Here is a 27,931-nt window from a genome sequence, read left to right as displayed (position 1 = left end):
CCATCAGGATTAATTATCGAGTTCGGTTGTCAGTGTCCCTATATACCTCGTATCAGCCCCATGCGGCTCCACCTACAGGTGTCGGACACTCTTCAGAACCCTACAAACTCCCCCAAGTCTCTTTTCCTGAGGTATTCTTATAAAACAAATTCAGAACTCGGCTGGTGCAGTGTGCTGTAACTGGATTTGCCCCCATTATGCCAAAGATTATTTATATTTACAATAAAGTTTATAATGAACCTATGTATTGTGTTTTATTTAAACTTCTACCATAATGACCGTATGTTCAGTTTGAATAACCGCAGATGATGTATTGGTTAATGCCGTAAAGTTGAAATTCACATTTGGATGGCTTTTTTATTTATGTGGTAGTGAAACTGATTTCTTATATTGTTGGAGATACTACACTTTACTCGATATTAAGTACAATAAATGGTATTCGCGCCGTATTAGCATGGCTAGATATGTGATAATTCCTTTAGTACTTATATGTTGACTAGTTGATCAGTTTCAGAGGATTTGTAAGAAGTCAAACGTTTCCATCAAGGTAAACATGTTTGATCATGTTGCACGTCATGTTCATCAACTGTTATCAATACAAACGCTTGATTAAGTGGGTAAGATAACAGCTGATGAGCTCAAAGTAAAGTCAGGCTGGCATATTAACGAGCCGTCTGTAACTCTTCTAATGTTGGTCTGGTTCTCTGGCCAACGTCATTGATTCTAATATGTTAATTTGGATCCCGATTGGAACACAGCAAAGATATCATATGAATCAGACATCAAATATTTTCTTACTGTTAACCTCTTGTTTGAAATTGATACTTTACATGTCATTCAAGTAAGCCTTTTGACAAATTTATAATGATTTAATCGACTGTGGATAGATAAATAAATGAATATATAGAGAGAAAATACCTATGAGAAAATGTAACTATACCTTCAACTTCATCCAACATGAACTCTCCATAAATATTCCAGTATGGACGCCGGAATATAACCCTCAAAGAGTTAAGACTGATTTCGGTATTTGGGTACAATATGGCATGAGAAGCAATTGCATAAGCCACAATAAAAATCAGCAACATCACAAAAAAAGAGGTTAGATTTCCAACCTGAAAATATTTGTATTAAATATCAAGATAAAACCTTGAAAGTTGATTCAATATGAATTTTGAGAAACATTTTGTTCATCTAATATAACATACTTTACATAAATTGTAGTAGTATAAATCATTACTAATCTTCGTTTTGATCACCGTAAACTTTAAAATGAAATATTATTGAGCAGAAATATAATTCGTCACGCGATAGTATATCGAAACATTCTAAAGTAAGCGTCTAACTGAAATAAGTACAAAACGAAACATAATCCTGTAATCCTTCTAAATAGGGTTTAATTTATTAAATCATTAAAATGATACTGTGTACAAAACTAGATTCATGATGAAACTTGATATGGCAGGACAAACCTACATGCCATGATGGGGCAGGACTTGGCATGACATATGTAACAGTATGGTACATAATATTGCATGCCATCTCTGACATATTGGGATGATATTCCTGACATAATAGAACATGATCTGGCAGGACATACGTGACTGATGGTAATTCAATGGGCTGTCATATGTACCCTCTCCACATAATATATCATTGGAATATACAATAGTATAGCCCCAGTTCCAGTTGGTTATAAGCGTTGATTAGTTTTGGGAACTGGCCAAAAGTGGCAAGCCAATGTCACAGATAGTAACTAGCACAATCTAATTCTTCGCAATAGTTAATCATAAAAATCGCTGAAATTATTTCCAAAATTGTTAATGTCGATATTTTTGGGGAAGTGATGAAACAAGAATAATAGGAACAAATATGCTGGTTGATCGATAACACCCGTATCATACATTTGCTCTGAAGATTAAATATAACTGACTTAATAAATGATAAACTTACACTTATCTATTTGCATGTACTTAAATTTGAATTACACTCAACATAATAACACATACATTTGATATACCTCACATCGTGATTTATTTGTTGTACACTTCCTTCGGTACATCACATGTCAATGATTGTCAAAAGAACACTACACGAGTCTACATCTAGATATTTAAAACGTTGTCCCAGAAAGAGAACTGTACGTTATTATGCTAACGAAACAATGAAGAATTTAAATTGCAATTCATAGTTAAGCCCTATACGTGATTTTAACACGACAGAAGGCTGCCCACCCTTACGTATATGCTGTCACCCTTGATCTACCGTAATAAGCACGATACATATACTATATTAATTACCTTGCGTCGCGTTGTCTCAGGACAATTCGGTTCGCATCCGTTATTAAAGTAAACACTGCTAGAGCCAAATAATAAGCACTTAATCGTGTTCTTAAATAAGCGATACCAGATGTCTCAATGATAGCTGATGATTCGCAACAAGAATTTTCTTTCCTGAGCTGAAGATGGCATGTTATATTTATCATGCAGACATTGAAACTAAATTCGAGAAACTTAAATCACGGATTTTACTGAAAAAGACGTATGTAATTGGCTTTAATACTGCCACCTGAATAATTCATCAAAATAACTTATGAATATATTGGGAGATATTGTTATCTTTATTGAGAGAATACTTTTTTGTCCAAATCTTGAAAACATAATTTTGTTTGTGGCGTATATGTTGGTGCAGCATACAGTTTGGACACGCAATTGTTAAATTACTTTTTTCAAAGCACAATACATTTAGGGAAATATCAACTCAGTACCGTGTATCTTTAGAATATTTTTTGGACACTTCCATGGATTTGAACTGTATGTTTGTTCAATTAACTGACCAGTTAGCTAAGTGGTTTATTAAACATGCAAGCTTTGGAAAATATGGTCTATTTACCAGTGACGACTGTGGTTTTAATTTTGCAGTTCAACTAAGTAAATACTGACACGAACTGCATTGCAAGTCGGAATAACCATACGACGATATCCACTACCCAACTATAATAGTTTAAAGGGGATTGTATTTAATCATCCTAAAAGAAATAGTACATAAGGGTGAAAAATATACATTTTAGTTGCTTGCATACTGCTGGTTTGATTGTAGGTTTCGTGTTTGTGCCATTGACACTTATTTGTCGTTTCTGATACTAGTCATTTTTCTCTGACAAAGACCCAAGAAAATAAATTTCGTGGTGTTGGATTGTTTACGACTAACGAATCCATTGTTTCCATCATTACAGAAAAATAAAGTATACACTCATCGAATTGTTAGATTGATAACTGCAAAACTGATTTTGATGAGATTCGTTACTATTAGAGAGAGAATGGGTGATGACCATTGAAGATATACATGAGAAGAAAAGATGAAACTTCAGCACAAAAAATAGTATAACTTGTATTTCCAAAGTAGCAAATAAGAAGGAATCTAGTACTGTATTCGAATATCCAAAATGGCGAAGTTTCATGACAATCCTCCTGGTTGTTGTAGATGAATAGAGATACCTAAATTGTGCGAATGAACAGATGGATAAGAAACATCAGGAATCACAAAAACTCTTATAGTCTATGACTATGACACAACGAATGAAACCCCATCATAAATTGTATCTTAACGTACCTGAGTCGATCATGATCACAATCTGTTTTTCTTAAGAACCAAAGAAACAAGAAATTATTGCCTTTGAAATCCAACCTTTAAATAATATTTTTGCCAAATGAACATATTGGTAACTTAATGTGTTTGATGATACATTATGATGACACCTTGTTATTACAGAAGGCAAACATATAAGCATTGTATTTATTGTCAAATGTAAAAACTAGAACTGAATAATTTTAAGATAATATATAACTCACATACCATGCGAATAATCATCACTAGCTTAGGTCCAAGTTCCTTGCTCATTGAAAATATTTGTAGCAGTCTCAGGCAAAATGTAACCAGATTAACGCCAAGGGCAACACGAGCAATTTCAAACGTTAATGGATGTGGAATATACTTCAAAATCATTCCGATCACAAACAACAATATTATGAAGATGTCTGCCTTATTCCAGCCATCTGCTATGTAACGTTTGAGTTTTGTCTCCGTTTGCATGAATGTTGCTGCAATCACCTGTTGGAAGAGTGGTTTAATTAGAGTCGCATGCAACTATGTATGTTAAACACGGTTCTGAATATTAAGTGATTACTATGGTAATAATCTTATAGACTTTCAAATACCTTAAGAAACTTGTGTATGACATATTATAACCTTCTTGATGATAATATTTAATTTAAGATAAAGTCAATAATGATTCAGATAATGGGAATATCCTAACGACATTTAAACTTTCGGTTGACATATCTGCTTTTTACAAGTATAACTACATACAGGAAAACAGTACTATAACAAAACAGAAGCTACATTTTGAAATTACTATGATGATCATCAGTATATGCAAAGACGATGGGGTACTGTACGTCAACCCAGGTTCTAATAAAATTATAGAATGTGAGGATGGTATCAGTTGCATGCATCTGGAAATAAAATTATGTAGGTAAATGAAAATTATATACATGTTATATATCGCATATGTTTTACTCATGTATAATATTCACTGCAAAGCATGAATTAATCACAATTCTTGCTTACTGGAAACGTCAGTTTAATTAAATATCCCATCAAAGGATACTTTTCTCTGTAAAGCAAACCAATAAGAAAAGAGTCCTAGCCGTTAAGTATGTTCCATATCAACACACAAATCAGCCAATAAAAGTTTATCTATCCATTGAGTATCCTCAATCGACCACGTTAATTTTGGGATAATAATAATAATAATAATAATAATAATAACAATAATAATAATAATAATAATAATAATAATAATAATAATACTTTATTTATGTAGGTGGACTAAACAAGCTTGAGGCTCTCTTAAGAAAATAACATAATAATATACATCATTCAACATGTTTATAGTAATTACTGTTTAGTTTAAAATCTATTTTGTATTATAAACAAAAAATTCTAACTGTTTGTAGCAAGTGTATAATCATAATATTTCGTCTTGTTATGTTTCTGCATATTTTGTTTGCAGTGGAAATGTATTTCATGGGTCATTACCAGTTTCTATAATCTTTTCATCAATGGGTATTTCCTTCATCAATGAGTATTTCCATGGTTTTGGTAGATATTTACATCAATTTGTAAAGTTCTGATTAAGGCCTGAATAAATCCCGCGAACGCTTAGGTGCAGATCAATGTAGACATTTATGTTTTAGTATGGTTTGATTTGAGTCTCTAGGGCACATACACAAAATAGAGTATTTAGAGCCTAGGAAATTAGAGTAAAGTACCATGTTCAAGTACACACCATAATAGCTAACTCAAACTGGACCGAAAATATAGTCGAACACGCACCCTTTCGGTCGTGAGTTCAGCATTTTAAGCACCGAGCCACCGCAGCTCTTGATAGAAGAACTCAACATAGTACAACAATACAAATGATTTATAATAATACATATTCTGTAATTGAGGTACACTGCGGAAAGTATTATCTGGTATCAGTACAAGAATACACGATGAACATTGGTTCAAAAAATTCAATTCAAGCAAATAGTGACATTTCTTTATTAAATATTCTACTTGACAGAATTCATTTTGAAAAGTATTTCAATCCTTTCTTGTGGTTTAGTAGATATGAATGTTTCTGGTCCAGTTAACAATTTTGAATTCCTAAGATTGGTTAACCCAAACTCACTGAAGTCAAACAACATTTCGTCAATTAAATATTCTGTATGTGGTAAAGCTACATCTATACGTCTTGCATGATTAACTGGGTCGTCAGGATCAACACGCCCCTATAGCCTTCTAAAAGTGTTAATAATATAATTTTAGTCACGAACCTGTTTTCAATTGTTCAAGGACCTTAATACTTAGCCTGAGGAGAACAGGTAGACAGACATACAGACCTTTATCACCAGGCTGCAATATTTGTTTCATAAGTTTCTGTCATACCGTAATTACGTTCTTTACTGAGTAGCGTAAATATCAGATCTTGCTACTTCACAACCCTTTGATAGTTAATGTTTGTAATCAGAGATAAAGACTTGGAACACTCATTTGAAAGAATGTTCTCAGTTTAGATTATAGTCATGACTTTGCGAACAAGCAGATAAACATTGTCGAGAACCTCCTAATATCCAAAGGAAATATAAACAGGTATTTAAGAATATGACATTATCTTACACACCCACAATCCTGGACATAAGTACTGTGCAAAATGTTATCTATAAATAATCATTAGCTTAAATACAATCTAAAATCATGGACAAACGTTACGCAAACAATACAGATTTGCGAAACTATGAAAAAGCATTTATTCCCGTGGGAATTACACTAAGAGATACCACAAAACAAAAAGCACAATAATAAAAATCAGGTTTTTTCTCAACGGTTGTCAGTTTTGATGGGTTTCATTAGTAAGAGAGACATAACTTAAATTCAAGCTAATTAATATATTATATGTGCACAATGTTACAAGATACTTTCAACGCAACAATTATATAAGGCTAATTATATAACCCTTTTCAACTGACAAAAATATTATTTGCCACAAAATAAACTGAAACATTTTATGTAATGGATAAAGTAATATGCAACTGAAATATTGAACAGCTTAATAAAAAACACGGATAATTAGAATCATCTAGAGGCAGACTCGTTTTAAGTGACTCATAATATGAGATAATGGTGTTAAATATAATGTGACCTTTAATTTAAATTACATTTTACGGTTTGCCACTCAAATGCTAATATCAGGAAAACAAAATCGAGTGGAAATGATCTCATACCTTAAGGACTGTCATACCGTAATTGGTAATTAATCTGACTTGCAGATCTTGGGTTGTAAATTTTAGTGTTGTATAACAGGACGTTTACAAACAATTAAGCTCAATTTATATTTCTTTTGATGATTATTTTACGCTCACATTTTCTCCGTTCACTTTACATTGTCAGAATCGTTCAGTATTTTAGATATTGCACACCTTCATATTGCACTCACGCGCAGGACACATGCTTTATTAGTGTATTAGAAACTACTTTGTAAACAAACCATGTACACTCGTGTAGCAGACGCTTTACGTTTTGGTTGATTAAATTTGTTTTTGAGTGAACTAAAGTAAATGTTTCGTAGACTACCACATACCAGCTGCTTTGCTACATTCCGTGTTAACTTTTTCATACAATGTTTCGGATTTTGGCGATACACGCCAGAATTCATAGAATTGCTGAGTACGTACAAATAACATGCAAGTTACAGGGCATAAACTGTCTTCTTTTGCTGGTAATAACAATAGCAAAAGATATTCTTACTGTTTTACATCCTGAATTTTCTCAAAATGTACTTTCTTAGTTTTGCAAATCCGAATAGCATACGCCATGTCATGGGTTCTCAAGCTTGATGACACATTTCGAAATTTTTCTATAATTTCGACTATATTCCAAGCGCAATTACATTCTACTTACTGCACTCAAAATTAAATAAACATTATATTCCATAGCGTCCTTTTGATAATTGTAATTGAAAGACTTCATATTTTCCAGCATTATGATTTCAAACATTCAATGGCAGAACAAAAAAACAAAAAACAAAAAAAAAACACTTGCAGATGTCAACACGCTGCTCCGTCGTCGCTGAAATCCGATGTACTTCATATAGAATTGGCACATAAATCCAGTCCATAATCACATTATTTCGTAGAAACGACAAAAAACACCAAAATCTATTCATTTCAGATCAAAAGGAAAAGTTGTTGCAATGCGCATCCATTCACCATATTACTAAATTTTCAATTATAAGCAGACCACAACGCCATTTTCTTTTTAAAGTTATGTCTAGCGTGCGGCCAAGTTCAAATTTATCTGGGCGGAGTTATGTGCGCATTGATACTGTTCCTGTTGTGTAATGATGAATTTGCGCTTGTGTATTTAGTTTGGAATATGGGATACATTCAGTTATTTTGTTTTGTGTACTGTATTTTTGTTTACATAATTAAGCCTTAGGTAGAATAAGAAAATGAGCGTATAATAAAAAGTTTACTGCATTTGTGTGGGAAAATACGAACTTGTTTTGTTGAATGGATATACTGCACTACCAATGTCGTGCAGTATTTCCATCCAAAAATCTCCTTCATATTTTCCTATACCAGTGCAGTAACCTATAATTATTATATCGCATGTTATGTCTTACTAACAAAAATAATCGATTCGTTTTCAGAGATTAAAAATTCTTGTTCAGGGGAGATAACCGAAACTAAGTTTTGCAATATTATACAAACCTGTCTTATCTCTTCAATTGAAATGTTCAAAACCCATACAATCAGTATAATGTCCTCCACTGACAGATTTTGGTCAAACTTGCTGATTAGAATGTAGCTAAACAAACACAGAAAAGCCATATAGGATATCTGAAAATAAATGTATTAATATGTGTCATTCTGAACATATTCATGGTATATGATTAATATTGCATTTTCAGACTGTCTCTCTGTTGTGAGTTGAGATCCAGACAAGTTCTATTTAGTAAGTCTACTTTTAAACATTGACAAATCTTCTAAAACAGGGAACCAGTATATCCATATGACAACTATCACATATGTGCAGACTTGAATTTCATTACAAAAGCTTTAACACTACGTGTATTATATTTGATTATGTGTACTATAAACCCATCTGCAAACAGAACCTTCAGACCTATAATGAGTATTACATGTTGTGAAAAAGTTACCTGTGATATAATCAAATTAAAAATGATAATTACATATACTGATTACATGAACGCTCATTTATTCTGAGCAGATAAATTGAATTTATTTTAATTCAGAAGTATAATTAAGGACAGTGGTAGAGGCAGAAATTCCTTCACAAATTATCTTCTCATGCCAATGTAGGTAATTTTCTGCTAAGCATTGTAATTAATATTCCTTAGAAGATTGACCATAACTATCGATTTAAATATATTCGGAGGTGAATCCAATATCAGTCATACCCATAACAGCCTAAACTGCCTATGGCCTAGGTCATCTTCTATTGAGATGATGTCATGCTGTTGTTTTATTATCAAGATCCGCATCACCCAGATTTGTTGAAAGTCCACATCAGTGATAGGAACTCATGGTGCCCAAGTGGTCTAAAGCGCTCATCTTTACAGACCACTGACACTTCATCTCTGTCTGTGTGGGTTGGATTCTCGGCTTCGGCCAAAGAAGATGAGAAAGCTTTTCAGTAGCTTCATGTGGGTTAGTAGTTTGTCCCCGACTCATTCTCCACCGGACATAATGTCCGCCATCTATAGCTTATCACGTGCTGGAAAATGGCATTGAACCCACAAAACCACAACCAATTGTGTTATATGCATTTAATTTGTTTCGTTTGTTAGTTTTATTAACTTTATTATTACATGCTACTGTAAAGGCTTCTTTTTAGAAGATGCTTATTGTAACCTGAGGTAAAGTAGAGAACTAAATAAGGTTGCAACTGTAAATACTTGGTCTTTCGTGCTTTAAGTTTTAGCAGAATCAAGTTGTTCAGTATTTTTTGCATTTCGAGCTAGAATATATTTTGTTCAAATTATTGAATTCAGGTGATTGTCACAGAATAAGGCAAGAAATAACTTGGTTTTACCTGAGAACGACTTGACCATTTTTCGTGGTACATGTGTACAACGTTACCAAGGGTGAACACTAGCATGTTTCTCGTCGAAAATTACGTGCGACGAGATACATTAAAACCACGATATGCACGAGTATTTTACCCTGAGTTTTACTCACTCTCCTATGGATTTAAGGTAGATTACATTTCTAACCGACACTGGTCGTTTTGGATCTTGTCAAGGAGTGAACATTCTCCATTGTGTTCTCCAGCCATAAGGGTAAGTGTTAAATTCATATTTTATTTGATATGTCAAGCTTATTCAGGTTTTGATGTCCTATCGTGTAATGATGCATTTATAAATATGCAGATTTGAAACGATGTGAACTTTGAATTGCAAGCTATTAGAGTTTAATTTATTGGATATATATATAAAGACTCCTTCAAAACCCATTATTATGACTAGTTTTGGCTTTATTGTAGCTTTTCAGGGCTGTTCAGGCCTGTTTAGAACTGACTGAAGCTGTTCAGGGCTATTCAGAACTGGCTGAAGCTGTTCATGGCAATTTAGAGCTGACTGAAGATGTTATGGGGTGACGGTAGCTGTTTAGAGCTGACTGTAGCTGTGTAGGGGTGACTGTAGCTGTTTAGTGCTGCTTGCTGTCTATACGTATGTGTATACGTATGTCTGTACACGTGGTGGAACCACGAATGTAGACGTAGATAATACAAGGGTGTTGTGTGCTGTATGTGCGTATGTCTATACGTATGTCTGTGCATGTGGTGGATCCGTTTAGGGTGTGAGCGGCCGATAAATGTGTGAGCCAACCCATGGACTCCGTGAAACTGTGTGGTTCATGAGTTTATGAATCATACGACTATACATGTGTCACGAGGCATATGTTTGTTCCAACTGATGTTTAAACTGAGTAAATTTCAATTGCATGAGATTATTTTGAATCTTAGTTTTATTACTGGTAATTATGTGAATCTCGCTTATATTGCATAATATAGGAGATTATGTAAATCTCGCTTACATTGCCCCATATTATTTGAAACATAACTGAATTCCTTGAGATTATTTGAATCTTAATCGTATTCCGTACGTGAAATCATGTGAATCTCTCTTGCGTGCATATTATTAATTGAAACGTATTTACAGTCCATGAGGTTATTTGAATCCATCTTTCCATATATTCGTTTTTCAATTTGTGAATGTTTGTATGTTTGTGTGGAGTGATTGGATCAATCGTATGTTGAGAGCGTGAGAAAATCATTGTATTTATAATATATATATTTCATTTTATAAATTTCCATCGTCCATCACATTGTGTTTGCGTTATTCATTTAATCCAAAAAACACACTCGATTACAATTATGTTACAGTCATTATTTACTCTTCTGTGATACAATTCTTGAATAAAGACATTCACTTGAATTTATAGTGTATTCAATCCTTGTATCATATTACTGTAATTCAACAAAATACTGCTGACACATAAACACACTAAAATCTATTACAGGTATGTTATCGCCTTCAGTTTTCGGGATTTTTTCCGGACGTTTACTGAATTGTTTTAAGAACATAAAATTAATAGGACTTATGTAATTCTTGCATTATTTTCGGATTGAACTCGCAATACCGTAAGTTCTTTCTTCTCATTTTCACTTTGTCTTCTTGGAAATACATTTAAGTTTTACAAAGCTTGATATCTTTCACTCTTTTCTGTTTCTTATTTTAAGAGCATAGACTCGTAACAATTGTAAGATTTAACAAACGTTACCAGAACGGCTTTTCATTCTGACTGATGCCCATATGTGGTCAATCACTTTATCATTTACAATATTGCTGTGTAACGTATTTCGAAAATTATAGTTTTGTTCCTGTATTCTTCTGTCGGTGCTACTGAGATGTTTCACTTTTGTGTTAACTCCAGGAGAGTAGGATGTTGCATATCAGGAATACAACCAGCCAAATGACGACTCAAAATCTTGGATGATGTATTCCTTTCATCAAAAAACATTTAATAATTGCATTTAACTAACTTCGTCGCCACAAAATGTACATTTATGAAAGATAAGCGGCCTCTGTCTGGTTTAATCAGCGCCCTTAACGCTCAACGCTCTTAACCTCAAAACTAATCTCTTTGCCACAATTTTTTAATTTAATATAGATATATCATACATTTATACTCAAAGTAAAAAAAGATTGATTTCATAAAATTCCAATTATTTTCAAATAAATGTTTCTTCATTCGGTGTCCATGTGTTGGAGTTCATTTCTAGCGTCTTGGTGTACTGTAGATTGGTTAAAAATGGATGCACTTATGAGACGACTGAGACGAGGTCGTGTGCGCTTGTACTTTAAATTTGACTAAACAATACATTCTTTTTTCTAACTTTTATGAATCATAAAACAAAAGCTGATGCACAAACTGCTATAGTCATAGAATTATTTGAAGCCAGAAAGCAGCAAACTTAAATATGAATAGAAAAGTAAGTGTGTAAAACCTATCTGCCGGTGCAAGATATGTAGGACGTCTCAGTCCATTCTGCTAATAACAGTTGCCAATATCCTATATATAAAGAAAAATACTGAACCTACCACATGTAATAAGAATGTAACAACAGGTGCTTTGTAGAAAAGTAGGATCATCTCCTTCATTCTTTTGAAATATTTGACTAACATTGTTTCTTGCACAGTTTTCGTCACCTCTCTATTATCACTTCCTGAATCATCATTCGACTCATCTCTGATATCATCTTCTGAATCATCCCTCGTTTCCTCTCTGAAATCAGTTCCTATATCATCTTTTGTCTCCTGTCTAAAAGCAAATTAATTGTTTTCTTTGAAATTCATACTTTCATGAAAGTAAAACTGCAGTCTGCAAGGTCTCGAGTCAAAATATGTATACTGATCTGGGTCTATGCAGTCTGCCACTATTTATGAATAGCACAAACAATATAAACCATAGTATTATATGCTCATTGTTTTCTCCGTTAACTTTACATTGTCAGATTCGTGCAATATTACCCGATACTGAACTCGCATGCAAATACACATATTGCATTTACGTGCATAAAGGAACTAATTTCTATTGCAAACAAACAATGGACACAGACGCCATCACTTTTGATTTGTAAACAAATCATGTACACTCGCGTAATAGGTGCTTTACGTTGTGGTTCTTTAAATTTGTTTCAAAATGAAGTAAAGCAGATGTTTCGTGGACTGCCACATATCAGCTGCTTTGGGAAATTCCGCGTTACCTTTTTTGATACAATTTAAGTTAGGTATACTATAGACACAAGAATTGGTCCTTACAACTGACATACAAGTGACAAAACACATACTGTCTTCTTTAGCTGGTGACAAGAATGGCAAAACATATACTTACAGTTTTACATCCTGAATTTCATAAAAATGTACTTTCTTAGTTCTGGAAATCGTAATTACATGAGCCATGACATAGGTTCTCAATCGTGATTAAACATTTCGAAATTGTAAAGTACTTTCGAATATCAGTGCAATTAAATCCTCCTTATTGCCCTTAAAATGAAATCAGCATTAAATTCCAAAGCGTCTCTTTGATATTTGCAACTGAAAGACTTCATATTTTCCCCACATTATGATTTCAAACATTCAATGCCAGAAACAGAAACACATTTGCAGATGTCAACACGCTTCTCCCTGTTTCTTCAATCCGATGTATTTCACCTGGAATTGTCTCATATAAATCCAGCCTACAATCATCAAATTTTATAGAATCGAAAAAATACCAAAATCTATTCATTCCAGATCAAATGGAAAAGTTGTTGCAATGCGCATTCATTCACAATATGACTCCAAAATTCAATTTAAACTAGACACGCCATTTTCTTTCGAACGTTATGTCGAGCGCGCGGCTAAGTTCAAGTTTATATGGACAAAGTTATGCGTGCAGTAATAATGCTGTTGTTGTGTAATGATGAATCTACACTTGTGCATTTAGTTTGGAATACGGCATACATTCATTTACTTTGTTTCTCGTAGTGTATTTTGTTAATATAATTAAGCCTTAGATAGAATAAAAAAATGAGCATATAATAAAAATGTTACTGCATTTGTATGGGAAAATATGAAGTCGTTTTGTCGGATGGATATACTGCACTCCCAAGGTCGTACAGTATTTCCATTCGAAAATCTCGATCATAATTTCCCATACAAATGCAGTAATCAGATCAGAGTTATTGTATATGAGGCTGGCCTTGTCCTATGAGCGAATATGTATTTACAAATGATAATAATAAAAGTGATAATAATAATCATTATTATACATGTGTGTTTTATGTATGTATACTTGTATACATACATACATATATATATATATATATATATATATATATATATATATATATGCAATAATGTGTCAAATGATGAATTGATGAATTATGCATTCAATTCCTTTATATTTTGTGTGACGTACAGATGTCTTTAACTTAAATATATAAATCTTCATAGAAAGTAAGCAATTAATATCTAAAACCAATATTACATTAACTTTAATCTATTAAAGTTGAGTATATTATATATAATCACTATGCTTAGAGTGGGGAACTTGACAATCAGAGCTAGTACGGGAAGATATGCACGCATCTGCTATGAGGAAAGATTGTGTCAAATTTGTAAAGTTAACATCGATAATGAATTTCATTGCATCAATACTTGTCCGCTATATGGAGAAATATGACGAAAATACTTGCTCACCTTTGGCTATAAAAATCAAACTTTTAATAAATGTAGGTCCTTTATATCCATAGATACTAGCAAAATTATGATAACTAATTTAGCAATGTTTAATATAAACGTTTTGAAGATTAGAGAAACCGTTTCATCAAAGACTCCTGGTACACAAGACTTTAGGTCAATCTCACAAATCTTGCACACAAGTTTTAGGTTTACCCTTAAATATGTCTGTTTGATTACTGTACAGTAGATGCTTGTATCTCACCAATATCCGAAAATAACAATAATCATTACTTTCATGTATATTACTTGTTATAAATACGATGTTCGTTTGTTATTTACTATAACATATTTTTGTTCCGCATGATGTATGCATTTGTATCATAGTCCAATGGCCTATATAGCAAATAAACACTATTATTAGTAGAGTATTAAGAACTTACTTGTTAATTAAAAAACCCTACAATCGGATTGATTGCCAGCTCGTTGACATATATAAAGTGCATGAAGGTTCTAAATAATATTTACATACAATTTGATAATCTGATTTTTAATTACTGTCAAAATCTGAGGATGGCTGCTACAAACCTTACATTAATGAAGCTTTTATGTCCCATCACTGTCTAATCAAAGTTCAATCATGACAACAGTAGATAATAATTATAGGCAAAACAAAACTTTAAACATTGACCATCTAACTAAAGTGTAAACAATTACTCTGACCTCTGATCTCTATGGCGTTAACCCTTTCTTTTCCTTTTATGCGTTCGTGCGCTAAGTTTGATTATGACCGTCTTGTATAATCGGCAGATATCGTCTTTTAAACACTATGTACATTAAGCTAACAAGAGATGGATAAGAAAATCTTTAAACTTGCATTCATTACTTCAACATTCTTTCACAAAAAGCAAAATAAATTAATTGCATTAATTTTAATGTAGTTGCGTACCAAAACTTGGCTGAAGTTCAGTGTGCGACAAACAGATCATTTTGCAGTGATGGAAACTGCTAAATGTATGGATTCTTGAGTGCATTCCGAGTCGAAAAAGTTGTTGGTTAGTTGCTTTTACAAATTCGTATTCTCGCTGTTATTGTTGAAGTGTAAATTAGTTCTAGATAATCAGTGAATCAATGACTATTTTATTATTTCTTGTATGGGTAGATTAATCTTAGGTACAAAAGTGAACTTTACTTATTGACTGCATCAGTTCTCATGTTCTCGTCAATACACATTCAGACGATGCGTATTATCATTATCGTAGCAATTTTATTCACGTTTCTCTGAAAGCTAAAATGTGTTGGAACGTCATGGAAAGTTTATATGTCAGAGTAAACCTAATTATTTGCACCCTATCTTAGAAAAAAGCAAACATCAATCTGCGTTCGGACGTTTTCTGGTTTATGAGAGTTACATCAATATCTACAATATGCCATTTTCAAGAATTAATCATTATGCTTAATTGTAGGATGGAAACGTACACCCTCTGGATCATAATTTTCTGCGAATTACTCGATACAGCCTCAGGTATGATTTTAAAGTTTGACTCTTACGTGGATTAGTCCTATCCTTTCCCTATGCATGATGGCTTTTTTTACTGACTTCTGATGCACCAGTACAATTACTTACGACTGAAGGGAAGGATGGCTTTGTTGTAAACTCACATTAGGACTAGATTCGTCTGTCGCTTGATCTTCCTAGAAATGTCAAGAAAAATAAGTAACCATTAAATTTGGGGTAATCTGCCTTTGTATAATAAAAGATTTGTTAATTGTGCGGCTTGATATATATATTACATTACGAAGCCATCAACTCATATAATATGCATACATATATATATATATATGTGTGTGTGTGTGTGTGTGTGTGTTATTAGGATTGGCGGGTCAACGCTGTAAGGCTGAGAGGTAATGATCTAACACCGTGAGAAATGAATTTATTCCTCCAATTCATAACACTGAACTTCTGTGTGTTTCTTTTTATTGTATATCCCATTGCTACTCACGCGGTCTTTTATGATTTTTAATGGAAAAGAAATAGTCATGCATTTAGATTTGTATGCAAGATTTTGTGCAACATTCTGATAAACTCCATGCACAGAAACGAGGTTAGGCTAAGATATATACTGTTCAGTTGCGTCATCGGTTTGCCAGCACTTAAGACCTTAAGGATATTTTAAAGAAGGAACTTCTAAACAATATTGATTTACTCATTTATATTTTCTGCTTGAACAGTAGCAATATCTTAAATGTACCAAACATACGGTACCCTGAGTGCACCCGAGTAATACAAAGGTCTCAACAGAATTGTAAAAAAGACGTGTGATTAGGGTTTTTAACGTAGCTTTAACATATGTTCACTCATATCGCTACGATGTCTGCAATGTTGTAGTTTATAGTGATGTCTAGCACTGTGGCATCATGTATCACACATGTAACATGATGTCCCACCTTGTCACATTATCCTGACACCAGGCCGACAAGTCCTAACACTAACCTCTTAAAGTGAGGCAGCTGTTTTGTAACCTTTTTATAAGTTTTTGGTATGACTCGGCTGGGGATTGAACCACGATCTCCGAGGCGGACGCTCTAACCACTAGGCCACCTGAGCGGTCGAACTGTCAAACAACGTGATACGTCTACCTTTATGATACAATGTTTATCACTTTTATCCTCAGGTTTATTAAAAGAATTTGATTCGTCAATAATATTAATAGACAAATCGAAAGTTTATTTCACTATAACGTATTTTTAATATAATTAAAAAATCAGCAGACCACATGTGTGAAGCTGGTATTGTTGATAGTTTTCATTGTGAATGTATTGTCATCACTGATCTAGATGGGAACGAAATCAACGGGTGCACATTTCGTTTAATGTCTCTCCGCTTAGAGTCAGCAATTTGCGGTATTTACAAATTCATTTGAAAGTCAAATGCTATAGCCGTAGTCACTGTCCTTTAATTATCTGTGTATAACTTTACCTTAGCTTTTAAAAGCGTCTAATTCATACAAAAAACCATCCAATTTCATTAAAGTAATCAGGTATTCATCAATTTAAGTGTCTTATTAAACATGGTGTTCAATTTTCTGTGAAAGCGGAGGGATGTCTAACTATGTGGTTAATTTTACATGACCGCTTGTAAAAGAAAGTGTAACATTAACTCTCGTAGCACCGTCACCAGAGAACGTGATTTATTGCATTCGTCCAATTCAGCATAAGATATCGTTTCTTAAAAACCGAAACGACATGTAACTGGGAAATGTAATAGCCATTATACTTTAGGACTAAGTTTTGCTTTCTATGTTAATGCAGGAATCGCTAGAATTGATTTATCAAATATGAATTAGGAATCGTAGAATGTGTTAATGAGTACGCATGAATGGGTTACGTATTGGTACTTGTGTGATTTTGTTTCGCATCAATCAGGTATGAATAAGATTTGCTACAAAAAATACTGTTCTCTTTCGTTAGTGTTCTTTTCATTGAGGGAAGTACAGTAGCACTGACTTTCATATAAGAATAAACAAAGAACACTGTGCAAACTGCAAAAAATAATAAAATGAATGATGTTAAACATTCCAATTAAATAGTGTTGACAAAAAAGTTAAGATCAGTTACACTAAATGTAATATTAAACTACTGTGGAACAAGGTTGTGAGGCATTGCCAATATGTTAATATTCTCTGCAGCTGATTTGTCATTATCTGTATTGCATCATGTTCATTAGAAGTATGAACTTGTTAACATTAGCTTAATTATCAACTTCCTCATTATCATAAAATGGGCTCCTGAAGGAGATAACCATGCAGCTTAATCGGTGCTTCTCTCTGTCTATTCTACATTGAATAATAAAGTAATTTTTAACAATTGATATGTGAGTTGCAGCATTGTGTCTTGTTGGCAGAATTTCCAGGTTACCATATCAGATTTGCAGACACAATATTGAAGGTTACATAAAACATCATTTTCTTAATGTCTTGAGTATAGATTTGTATAAAAACAAAATTACTTTTATTCAGATTTCCAATTTATGGTTTATGGATGGGTTGTTCCCAAACAAGAATTGCCTGGTTCTTTATATTTGTAATCAGTAGCAGGCATAAAGACTACAAATATGTTACCTCGAGAAAACTGTTAGCTGGCATTTCCTGCTCAAAGTCTGAAGTTGTAACATCACCATTATCTGGTTCACTATCGTTTTTCTCCTTAAATGTGACCCAGTGTGGAATTAGAGGGGGAATGATAATGCACATGAGCAGCTGAAATGAAATTGAAATGCCATATTTGATTATGTACAAATCATACCCAAATGAGGAAAATGTACACCATAATCTGATATCAGGCAGTACCTCTCCAAAGACTGTTATGCCTCTTTCCTATTACATTTAGTTTATTTGAAACAACTACACAGACTCCGATCTTCCATGAAGCAGTACATCAGAAGATTAGGTTCTATATATTCACTCATAATGTCTTTCATTTATAACAAAACTAAATAAATCTTGAAATGCTCTCACATAGTTTAGATGTAGATTATTTTATATATGTTCGCTTGTAACCTAATTAAACGAAAATAAACAGTGTATCTTTTATATGTTTAATTGTGCAATCATTGTACTTAGTGGGGTTTAGCTTAACCCTCATTAGACATGACATGCAAATCTAATTTATGTTTTAGATATAATTACCTGTAGTATAATTACAGAATAAACCAGGGAGAGCATGCGATGAGTTTGGGTTGACCATCAGCCTAAAGAAAACTAACGTGATCGTTCAATGCGCGGACCCCCCAAGCATCGTCGTCAACAACTACGAACTTGAGGTAGTCAGTCAATTTACGTACCTCGGCTCTACCATCACTAACAACTTCCTTGTCGATGCTGCGCTCAACAAGCAAATCAGAAAGGCATTAACAACTCTTTCTAGGTTGTCGCAGAGAGTGTGGAACAAGAGCATGCTGACTCTGAACACTAAGATCTCCGTGTCCCGTGCCAGCGTGCTAAGCTCTCTCATGTACGCCAGTGAAACTTGTACCATGCCTTCCTCACAAGAGAAAAACCGAAAGCCTTTCCCATGCGATGCTTCCGACGCATACTCGAGATCACCTGGAGCGACTGAGTAACGAACAAAGAGGTGCTTGAACGTGCCAAGATTCCTAGCATGGTCACGCGCCTTCGCCAACGTCGCATCCGTTGGCTGGGCCATGTACGCCGTATGGATGACGCAAGGATCCCCAAAGGCCTTCTTTATTCGAAACTTGCCTCTGGCACAAGGTCGATCGGGCGGTGACATCCTGTTCATATATATATGGGGGATAATCGTATGTTTTTTTGTCTTCTATTTCCTCGCGTATGAAATTATAATTCAGGCATGTGTGCTTTCTATAATCGTTCATGAACAAACTTGGTAAATTCAGTAGCAATAACAGATGCAATATGTGTTTGTTCATCCAAAGGACGGTCTTGTTAATTTTAACTACCACGAAAGGTTTACTCCAAAGGGTCTAATAATGCAAGCGTCAGCTTTTCTTGGATCTCTTGCTTTTATTATATTACCTTAAAGTGCAAAATGTTTCAGTGCTACCATCGCTATTGTTGTCATATTGACAACCGGTGGTGGACTAGCAACCGATGATGAACAAGTTGATCTATTGCAACTTTCAATAATTCAGATGTGTTTTCGCATTATATGACGTTGTATGATTTGTTTTAATTGATGCACGGTGGCATATTTACAAAAGGAAATTAATATAATTGTTTTACTTTTTGTACTCTATCAGAATGACAAACTGCAATCGCTTCAACTAGCTATTATTCAATTTATTTCTGTATATGTTTGGCCATTCACAGGTGGTTATGCAATCACGGGTCTTGAGTATTTATACAGTCACAAGTATCACTGCCAATCTTTGATTTCCCGCGTGATATGTTCACAAACAGATCCACGTGGTCGGCAAGGTTGATTATATGATTGACTTAAATGTCACATCTAAGACATAGATATGGTTAAGCACTGTGGCCAGTACGTAACACCTGCAAATGTGTTTTACAGTATTCATAATGACATATTCTGCCGCATAGCTCAAATGTTTCGTAGAATACACGTTTGCATTTGGTGCGTTCCAATGTCATTGGACCTTTCACATATGTTTGATTTTATTAAATCACATCACGGAACTCATCAATACAGAAAGTTTTCTCATTATGTTCAACATACTAGATACTCTTTTATGTCTTCATCAGCATCAAAAGATACAATAATACGAGGCTATGCCTATATAGAACTTTACAGAATACATTACGCGAAATTTTTAATCAGGCTTCCTCAAATAAATGGGCTTCTTCTTTTCGGAATCAACATATAACGTTGCAAACGTAAGCGTACATTCATTCCAACATATCATCTACCAGCATAACTTAAGAGATTCATCACTGAGTATTACACTGAGTATTACACCTACTCATACACGAATAGACTTCGTTCCTATGAAAGCAATAACATCAAAAATATATTGTATCGTTGTAAATTGTTCAATCGTTTGTGCTTCATCACTTTTAATCGTAGCTTCTGAATTTTGGTTTCAGTGTTTGCTTCGTTCCTCTTCTGCCCCGTTTTTCCACAATTTCATCGATATCGCAAAGATCGGTGAGTTCGGATTAAATGTTAATATTATTACGCCAAAACATATGTATAATTGATTTGGTCTTATATATCTTCATTATTGCTCGTATATTCAATGGTTCTACCATCAGAAATTTAATTTATGTAGCAAACCTCGCATGCATAAGATATACCAGGGGATTCACTCGACTGCATAGACGATATTTTCATTGAACTATATTAAATAAACCTCTTTTCTGCTTAAAAGATTGGTCTTCCTTATTCTGTTTCAGTCCGAAAATAATTCTTAAGATAACCAATCTTGTTGTGTCTTTCTACGGAAGTCTCTGGAAACGAATATAACAACTCTTTTGTCCTCTTCGCTAAATCTGTATGATGCATTCCAACGAAACTTCGATTTAAGTTTGGGTTTTTTTGTTACATGTTTTACAAATCATTCGTCAGCTTCTCAACCGAACTAATACTCAAATCCATAGTAAGGGATATTTAACACCTTAGGAAATGGCTGAAGCTCCTGCGGTTAAAAGCTCATCATGAACGTCCTGAAAACACTCGGCTCGACTAACGAAAACATTCCTCATAGTGCACGTGCATATCATAATTTGTTGTTTTACATGGACTGGCATCAAAACGAGAACATTGGTTTGCATATTTCGCAACAAGCATGTCGGACGTAGTACCCGAGCTTTTAGTTTTCATTGAAACACTTGGTGTTAATCAAACAACCCTTTCAGTGGCATGCATTTTATTAAACGTATATCACCAGCTGGTGCTAATTTCAGATGCTGTGCTGTGATTCATTCCAACAAGAGCCTGTGTATGGAGGTGCAAGTGGCCAATTGATACACGAAGTTAATGGCGTCTTAGTGATAATCAGCTGAGAAATATTCGTAATGCAGTAAAGGTCAATTGTGGGATGACATCGAAACTTTCAAGAACATAATTGATTGGAGATATCGCCGTGCGGTTGACCCATATACAAGTCACTCAACATAATGTGGCCAAACACAATAACACCTCGGTTACGTTACACTTGTCTAAGTCAGTGGTGAAATAAATGCAACAGTAACAAACTTTGCTATTAGCGACTCCAATGGTTGCACAGATAAGACATTAGGTAATGTCGATATTGCACCGTGCTGGTGTGCATCTGACCAGGTATGCCACCAGATGGGATTAGACAACGTTCACTAGTCCTGATGATGTTGACATGGATCCAGGTGAGCTTGTTATTTTTGAAGATCAGACTAATAAATATAAGCGTTTGATTTTGACATTCAAGTAAGTATTGTCAGGTGAAAAGACGGTGTCGCAACGAACATGGCTGAAATGACTGAAAACAGCGGAAACAGAGACGCTGGTGTGTTAATTTCGTATATCAAAGGGTATGTTGATTATACGAATCTTACAATGAAAAGATCGCCAAAGTGTAACATGTTCAAGGGATGCATCTACAAGCATACTAACCAGCGAAGGAAAGGATTAAAAACTTGGTATGACCGATGACCGAATTATTTTCAGTTCTGAATTGGATGGCTTCCTAGCTCCTAAACATTATATCTTAAAGGCGAACGAGTTTTAGATTTAGCATTATATATATATATGTAATGTATCCTGACTGCGGTGATGAGGGTTTGGACTTTACAAAGTGACTGATGACCTAACAAAAGCAATTTTGTTCCACTTGTTGACGAATATCTGTTTAAACAAAGAGTTATTAGACTGTCTTGTACACTCAAGTATAATATTGTTAAAGGTCAAGTATATAACATCCGTTGGGATCAAGATTATATAAAACTTCCAACTTGAGTAATCGCATTAACACGCGAAAATATTCCATCGTTGACTGCCACACCAGGTGAGACAATCATCAAGGGTTGTTTTTCCAGCTCATCAAGTTTCCTGTTTCCAACGAATATATACAAACTAATATTAACTCAGTTGAAACAGAAAAAAAAATCTCGACTGTTATTCAGAAAGACGTTCTTGTCCGTGTAACAGTATTTGGACGAAGATGATAACGAACGTTTCAAACATAATGCAATGGTGCAAACATCATATTATAAATGGCCGTAATGTTAGGCCCCTAGACCGTAAACCGTAGAATTGTTGAAAATTGGAACGTAGCAAGATATTAAAATCCATATTTTCTCATTTATCCTTTTTCAATTGTCTGCAAGAGAAGCGACAAAAGACACATGTTGGATCTTATTTTCCATGCGTTTCAAATGTCATTACAAATGCAACCTGCACAGTCACTGCAAGCATTTAATGTAATGTATTATGTGCACAAAAGGCACATCGTATGAAGGTTCTCTGAAACATTCTATTCCTTACGCTTGATGTAACACGATGTCGTTTTATAGCTCCAGTGGTACTGCAACAAATAACTAATGATATAAAGTTAACACAATTCAATATATTTGGACATTTTGAACAAAGAAATGACCCTGTTCACATCATGCAGACCTGAGATCAGAAATGTATTTGTACAATACACATATTCTACTACATCGCATATAAAAGTTACCTAAGCATATTCCTTTACCATGGTTTGACAGATGGATGCATGGCCAGGTTTAACACTACGTGCCATACCAACGGTTAAGTATGCATACAACTATACAAACATTCCGCAATCTGTACAAGTGTTCCCCTGCAACATGCAACGAAACCAGTGTTGGTTCTGAGTGAACGGTAGGACAATCTAAACTTGTTTTGACATTTGAAAATATGCGTCCTATAGCTTACCACACCCATGAAGAATAATGATGCGAATTCACGTCTCTCATACAGTAATTACAATGGAGACACTACTGTTATGTGTACTTCATTTAATTGTTTGTCTGTTTGCTTTTATTTATTTTTTATTTTATTACATATTATTGTAATGTAATATTGTTTGGTTGAATTGACCTTGTCCAAAATTGACTTTATGTCTGCTTGACCTAACTGACTTATTTTTATTTTTTTAAATTTAATTTACGTAAGCAACTAATAACAGTTTCATTATTCTATATTTGTATGAGCCTATTATCAGGTTTTTTATTCAGGTAAACAAAGAAGGAGTAAATATGTCAATTACGGTCAGGGTTTTGAAGATTACTAAGTGAATTTTGTAGACCATTCTGTTGTAAATAACCAAGGTTCATTAGATCATTCTAGAAGGTTTCGTTCCATTAGGGAATGGTTGGTTTCAGAAAATGCAAATTGTGACCAAACATCAAGCTGAGAACTATATTATCTTGTGACTGCGATGATTTTACCAGTCGTGCTTTAACATTTAGCACTTTAAGTTGCGTTGTGTTGTGACCACTTTTGGCTGCATTTTTATTTTCTTCAAATTAATGAATTCAGGTGATTATTTTCTCTGAAAATACAAATATGATGTGATAAAATTCTTGGATTCACTGGAATTTATGCTGAATGCAAACCTGGAATAATATCTCTGTGATTCAACAAGAGACTGTTGATAAATCAGTACTTCTTGGGGCATAACAGACACGTCATCGCCTTCAATTTTGGATCACTTCGGAACTTGAACTGAGTTTCATTCAGGACTTTTTATTACTAGGCCTTGTGTCATTAATTGTTGGGTTATTTTGGATTTAATTCGCAATACCGTAAGTTCATTTTTCTTATTTTTCACTTTGTGTTCTCTGGAAATACATTATTTGTTAAATTGTACTAAGATTGTTGTCTTCTTTCTTTTTTATACTTATTTTAAGAGCAGAGACTCGTAACACTACTTGTATCTGAATCGTGGCTTATTTTAACGAAAAGTCGTAACTATGAACAGCAATTTTAATATGTATTATTCAAAGTAAGGCCTTATAATAAAAGATTATAGATTTTGTATTGTGAATATTTCAAAATGCATGGAGCTCGTCGCATTTAAGTTTACCAAACTAGGCAAATGTCCAGTGATTCACGATATAATTATCCATAATTAATGATGGCAATGCCGTTGTTTGTTTTAAAGTAATAAATGTTTATTGCTATCTGCTTACTACAGTAACATATCGCCTACTTACCATCTATCTGTAGACCGACATCACATTCTATTCATAACATCTCTCCTTTAACATTATACAACCATAGTCAAAGTTGTGCAAATAGTGATTGTCTAACAGACCAACTATCGATGTTCTTGAAGACAATGGAAAACACTAAATGACATGTTTAGTTTAAATCTCGTATTATATCTGACAACTTGGTGAAGTGATAACAATAGCCTGCCTGATCTTTGGGAACATGACCAATGTATATTGTCTCTTCACCCCTTGTTAAAGTTTACATAAACATGTGTGGCTTTTACTAACCTTCAGAATGCCATTCTCCTGCGTCATCCCTCCCATCCAGATATTGTTGAAGACTTCCTGGCATGCAGTCGCACAGATGAATGCTTGATTTTCTGTTTTCATGGCAATTAAAATACAAGATGCTTCATTCCATTCCAATAAATCACCAATCAATAGGTCATGTGCATAGTTTTCATTTGTTCTATAGCAACGTTCCAAAACCCCAGTTGCTAAATCCATGAACACACTGTAAATATAAAGTTAGACTGTAAAAATCACTCACATTTTAAATTGTGTTATAAAAAATTAAGCTTTAATAATAATGAATTAAATACATATGTTGTTCGACCTGTTAGATATGTGTCCACAATAAAGGAAACCTTTCATCAATTGTATGCAACTCAGGAGTTCTTGGTTTTATATACAAATGTACATGTCAAACACGAGCTATCACTCAATGACAATTTAATTTCAAAAAGTAACATTTCAAACTTGAGCTAATTTTCCCCAACATCCACACAAGCAGATACTCTTTTCATCTACTGGGAACTTAAAACATTGGTAACCATGTAAAGACTCTGTGTATAATACGATGGGGCTTAATAACAATTACGAAAACGTATTCTTGAAAGAAGTAACTTCTGTTCGAATTTGAGTTGGAACAAATGAAAACGCTACAGCAAACCATCATGTGCATGACAGTAAACCATCATCTGCAATGCATGTATGGGCCGACACAAACTATGTACATACTAGCACCAGAGTTTAAATCAACGACTGCAGAGAGTAAGAGCAAGACTTCAATACCAATAGTTTTTTTACACTGCCCTGAAGTCCCAAACAAAATCAACGTGGACTCCAATCGTTAAAATCGGAAGGGAAGGGACCCTATTTATATATGGCCGTAAGTAGAGACATAAATAACAAGATATCGAAAAACTTGATTTACTTTTCCATCTTCACTGCTAGTGATGTTATATAAGTTAATAAGCAAACCTCTCATGATTAAAATGTTTAGAAGCTAAGGGACATGTACTCCAAATGCATTATGATGATCCCATTCTCGGCGTGAGGTATCGTTCTTTTATAAAACTTCCCTGATCAAAATACACTAGGAGTACAACCACCACCTTACATAATCTGCCCTCCTAAGCTAACTATTGGGTGCCATTAGGACAAATGTTATATCCCCTTGGTATAGAGATTGTCAAAATATCATCCATATTGCCTTTCACTACTAAATCGGACGTGCACTCTGCTAGGTTTAATGTAATTGCTGGGAACCTGAAATTAACATTTGTTTAATAATGCTTACATCTCCAGGTAAATAGTATACAATAAACGTCCCTGAATGTGACATACCAGACTGATATGCTGCAACGGTGCTATGAGGTATGTGTTCTTCTCCATTTGGTTGGCAAATTTTAATCATAATTCTAAGAGGATAGATGTTCTATGCCATTAAGATTCTCCCCAATTGCATAGATTGTACCTCATGTATACCGAAACTTGGATCGCTAGCTGCAGCAGGCAGTGATTTGGGTTTCCGCTGGTCCAATACATATATTTTACATAGCATAGATGACATAAGTTAGTATCGTTAGGTACTGCATTAATAAGTCCCAGCAGACAAAGAAATTCTTGCGCAGAGATCTTTAGCAAGGAAATAAAATGTTTTTCTTATACTGTTACAGATCGTGATGTATCGTAGATTAATTGAAATGATTATATATATATATATATATATATATATATATATATATATATATATATATATATATATATATATATATATATATATATATATATATAATGTGAGTTTCCAGATATAGATAAATAAAACTTCATGAAGTTAATACTAATACGTTGTCACAGTTGTACTGCAAGAAAACAAGAAGCAAAGAAACAAGTCTTGCTAATTAGGATACACAGTGATACGGTTTAAAATTTACAACCCATCCGAAGAAAGGTGAAAATGTAGCATCTGCCATAAGACATGCTCTGAAAGTGTTGGAAATCCTCGTCAAATGTAATCCAAAGTATTCCATATCCTTCGAATATATTCTTGCATTACTGCAGAAGACGAATATGTACAAATTCCCAGACAATGCAGGCAGTCTAAACGTGAAGATTAATGTGCAATAAGATACAACCGTGAACTACAGCATACACTCAGAAACTTTCATTTTAATTTGGATATCAGTATGTTGTCCTCTAGTACGTATTTACTATGACTAAACTAATGCGGAAAGTCAGAAAATCAGCATATAGAATGTTTAGCAGTCTCTCCAATACGTTTTATCGTCTTTTCGAGAAAATGAGACCACAGAAAGGATTCTATCTTTGCCTCTTCGCCTGTCAGATTTTTATGCAATACTCATCGCAACTGTTTTAAAATAAAGAACTTCCTGAAAGAAGAGCCATGCAGTCTCGCACAATTTCAAACCAAACTGTTGAAGAAGTTTACTGAAATGTACCGTTGTTGTTGCACATCCACTGGCGTTGTGAAGATCGCCTTAAGTTCAAGAGTAAGAGGTCGTTTTAACAAACTGTAACCGTTCATACGTATATTATTTCATTATTAATATGCCCAAAATCTATCTATCTGATATATGGTCATCCAGCCTCGCTCAAATAATGATTGGTAATACGG

At 34.1% G+C, this 27,931-nt stretch overlaps 1 protein-coding gene across 1 annotated transcript in view; it reads right to left on the bottom strand.

Annotated features, from left to right (window-relative positions):
• Nucleotides 1–27,931, bottom strand: part of LOC149771770 (transient receptor potential cation channel subfamily M member-like 2) — a 145,759-nt gene that overhangs the window by 12,762 nt on the left and 105,066 nt on the right. The window contains exons 19-25 of the mRNA XM_089948145.1: nucleotides 25,300–25,525; nucleotides 18,478–18,615; nucleotides 15,984–16,051; nucleotides 12,236–12,455; nucleotides 8,319–8,447; nucleotides 3,856–4,110; nucleotides 941–1,115 (exon numbers count right to left, since the gene is read on the bottom strand). Of these exons, the coding sequence (XP_089804271.1) occupies nucleotides 941–1,115; nucleotides 3,856–4,110; nucleotides 8,319–8,447; nucleotides 12,236–12,455; nucleotides 15,984–16,051; nucleotides 18,478–18,615; nucleotides 25,300–25,525 (1,211 nt within the window). The remainder of the gene's footprint in view (nucleotides 1–940; nucleotides 1,116–3,855; nucleotides 4,111–8,318; nucleotides 8,448–12,235; nucleotides 12,456–15,983; nucleotides 16,052–18,477; nucleotides 18,616–25,299; nucleotides 25,526–27,931) is intronic.

The sequence above is a fragment of the Sinohyriopsis cumingii genome, unplaced genomic scaffold (assembly GCF_028554795.1).
Source record: "Sinohyriopsis cumingii isolate HCF-2022 unplaced genomic scaffold, ASM2855479v2 utg001660l, whole genome shotgun sequence".
Taxonomy (NCBI): Eukaryota; Metazoa; Mollusca; class Bivalvia; order Unionida; family Unionidae; genus Sinohyriopsis; species Sinohyriopsis cumingii.
Note: the sequence above shows the minus strand (reverse complement) of the source record. Positions and strands in the feature narration are given on the sequence as shown.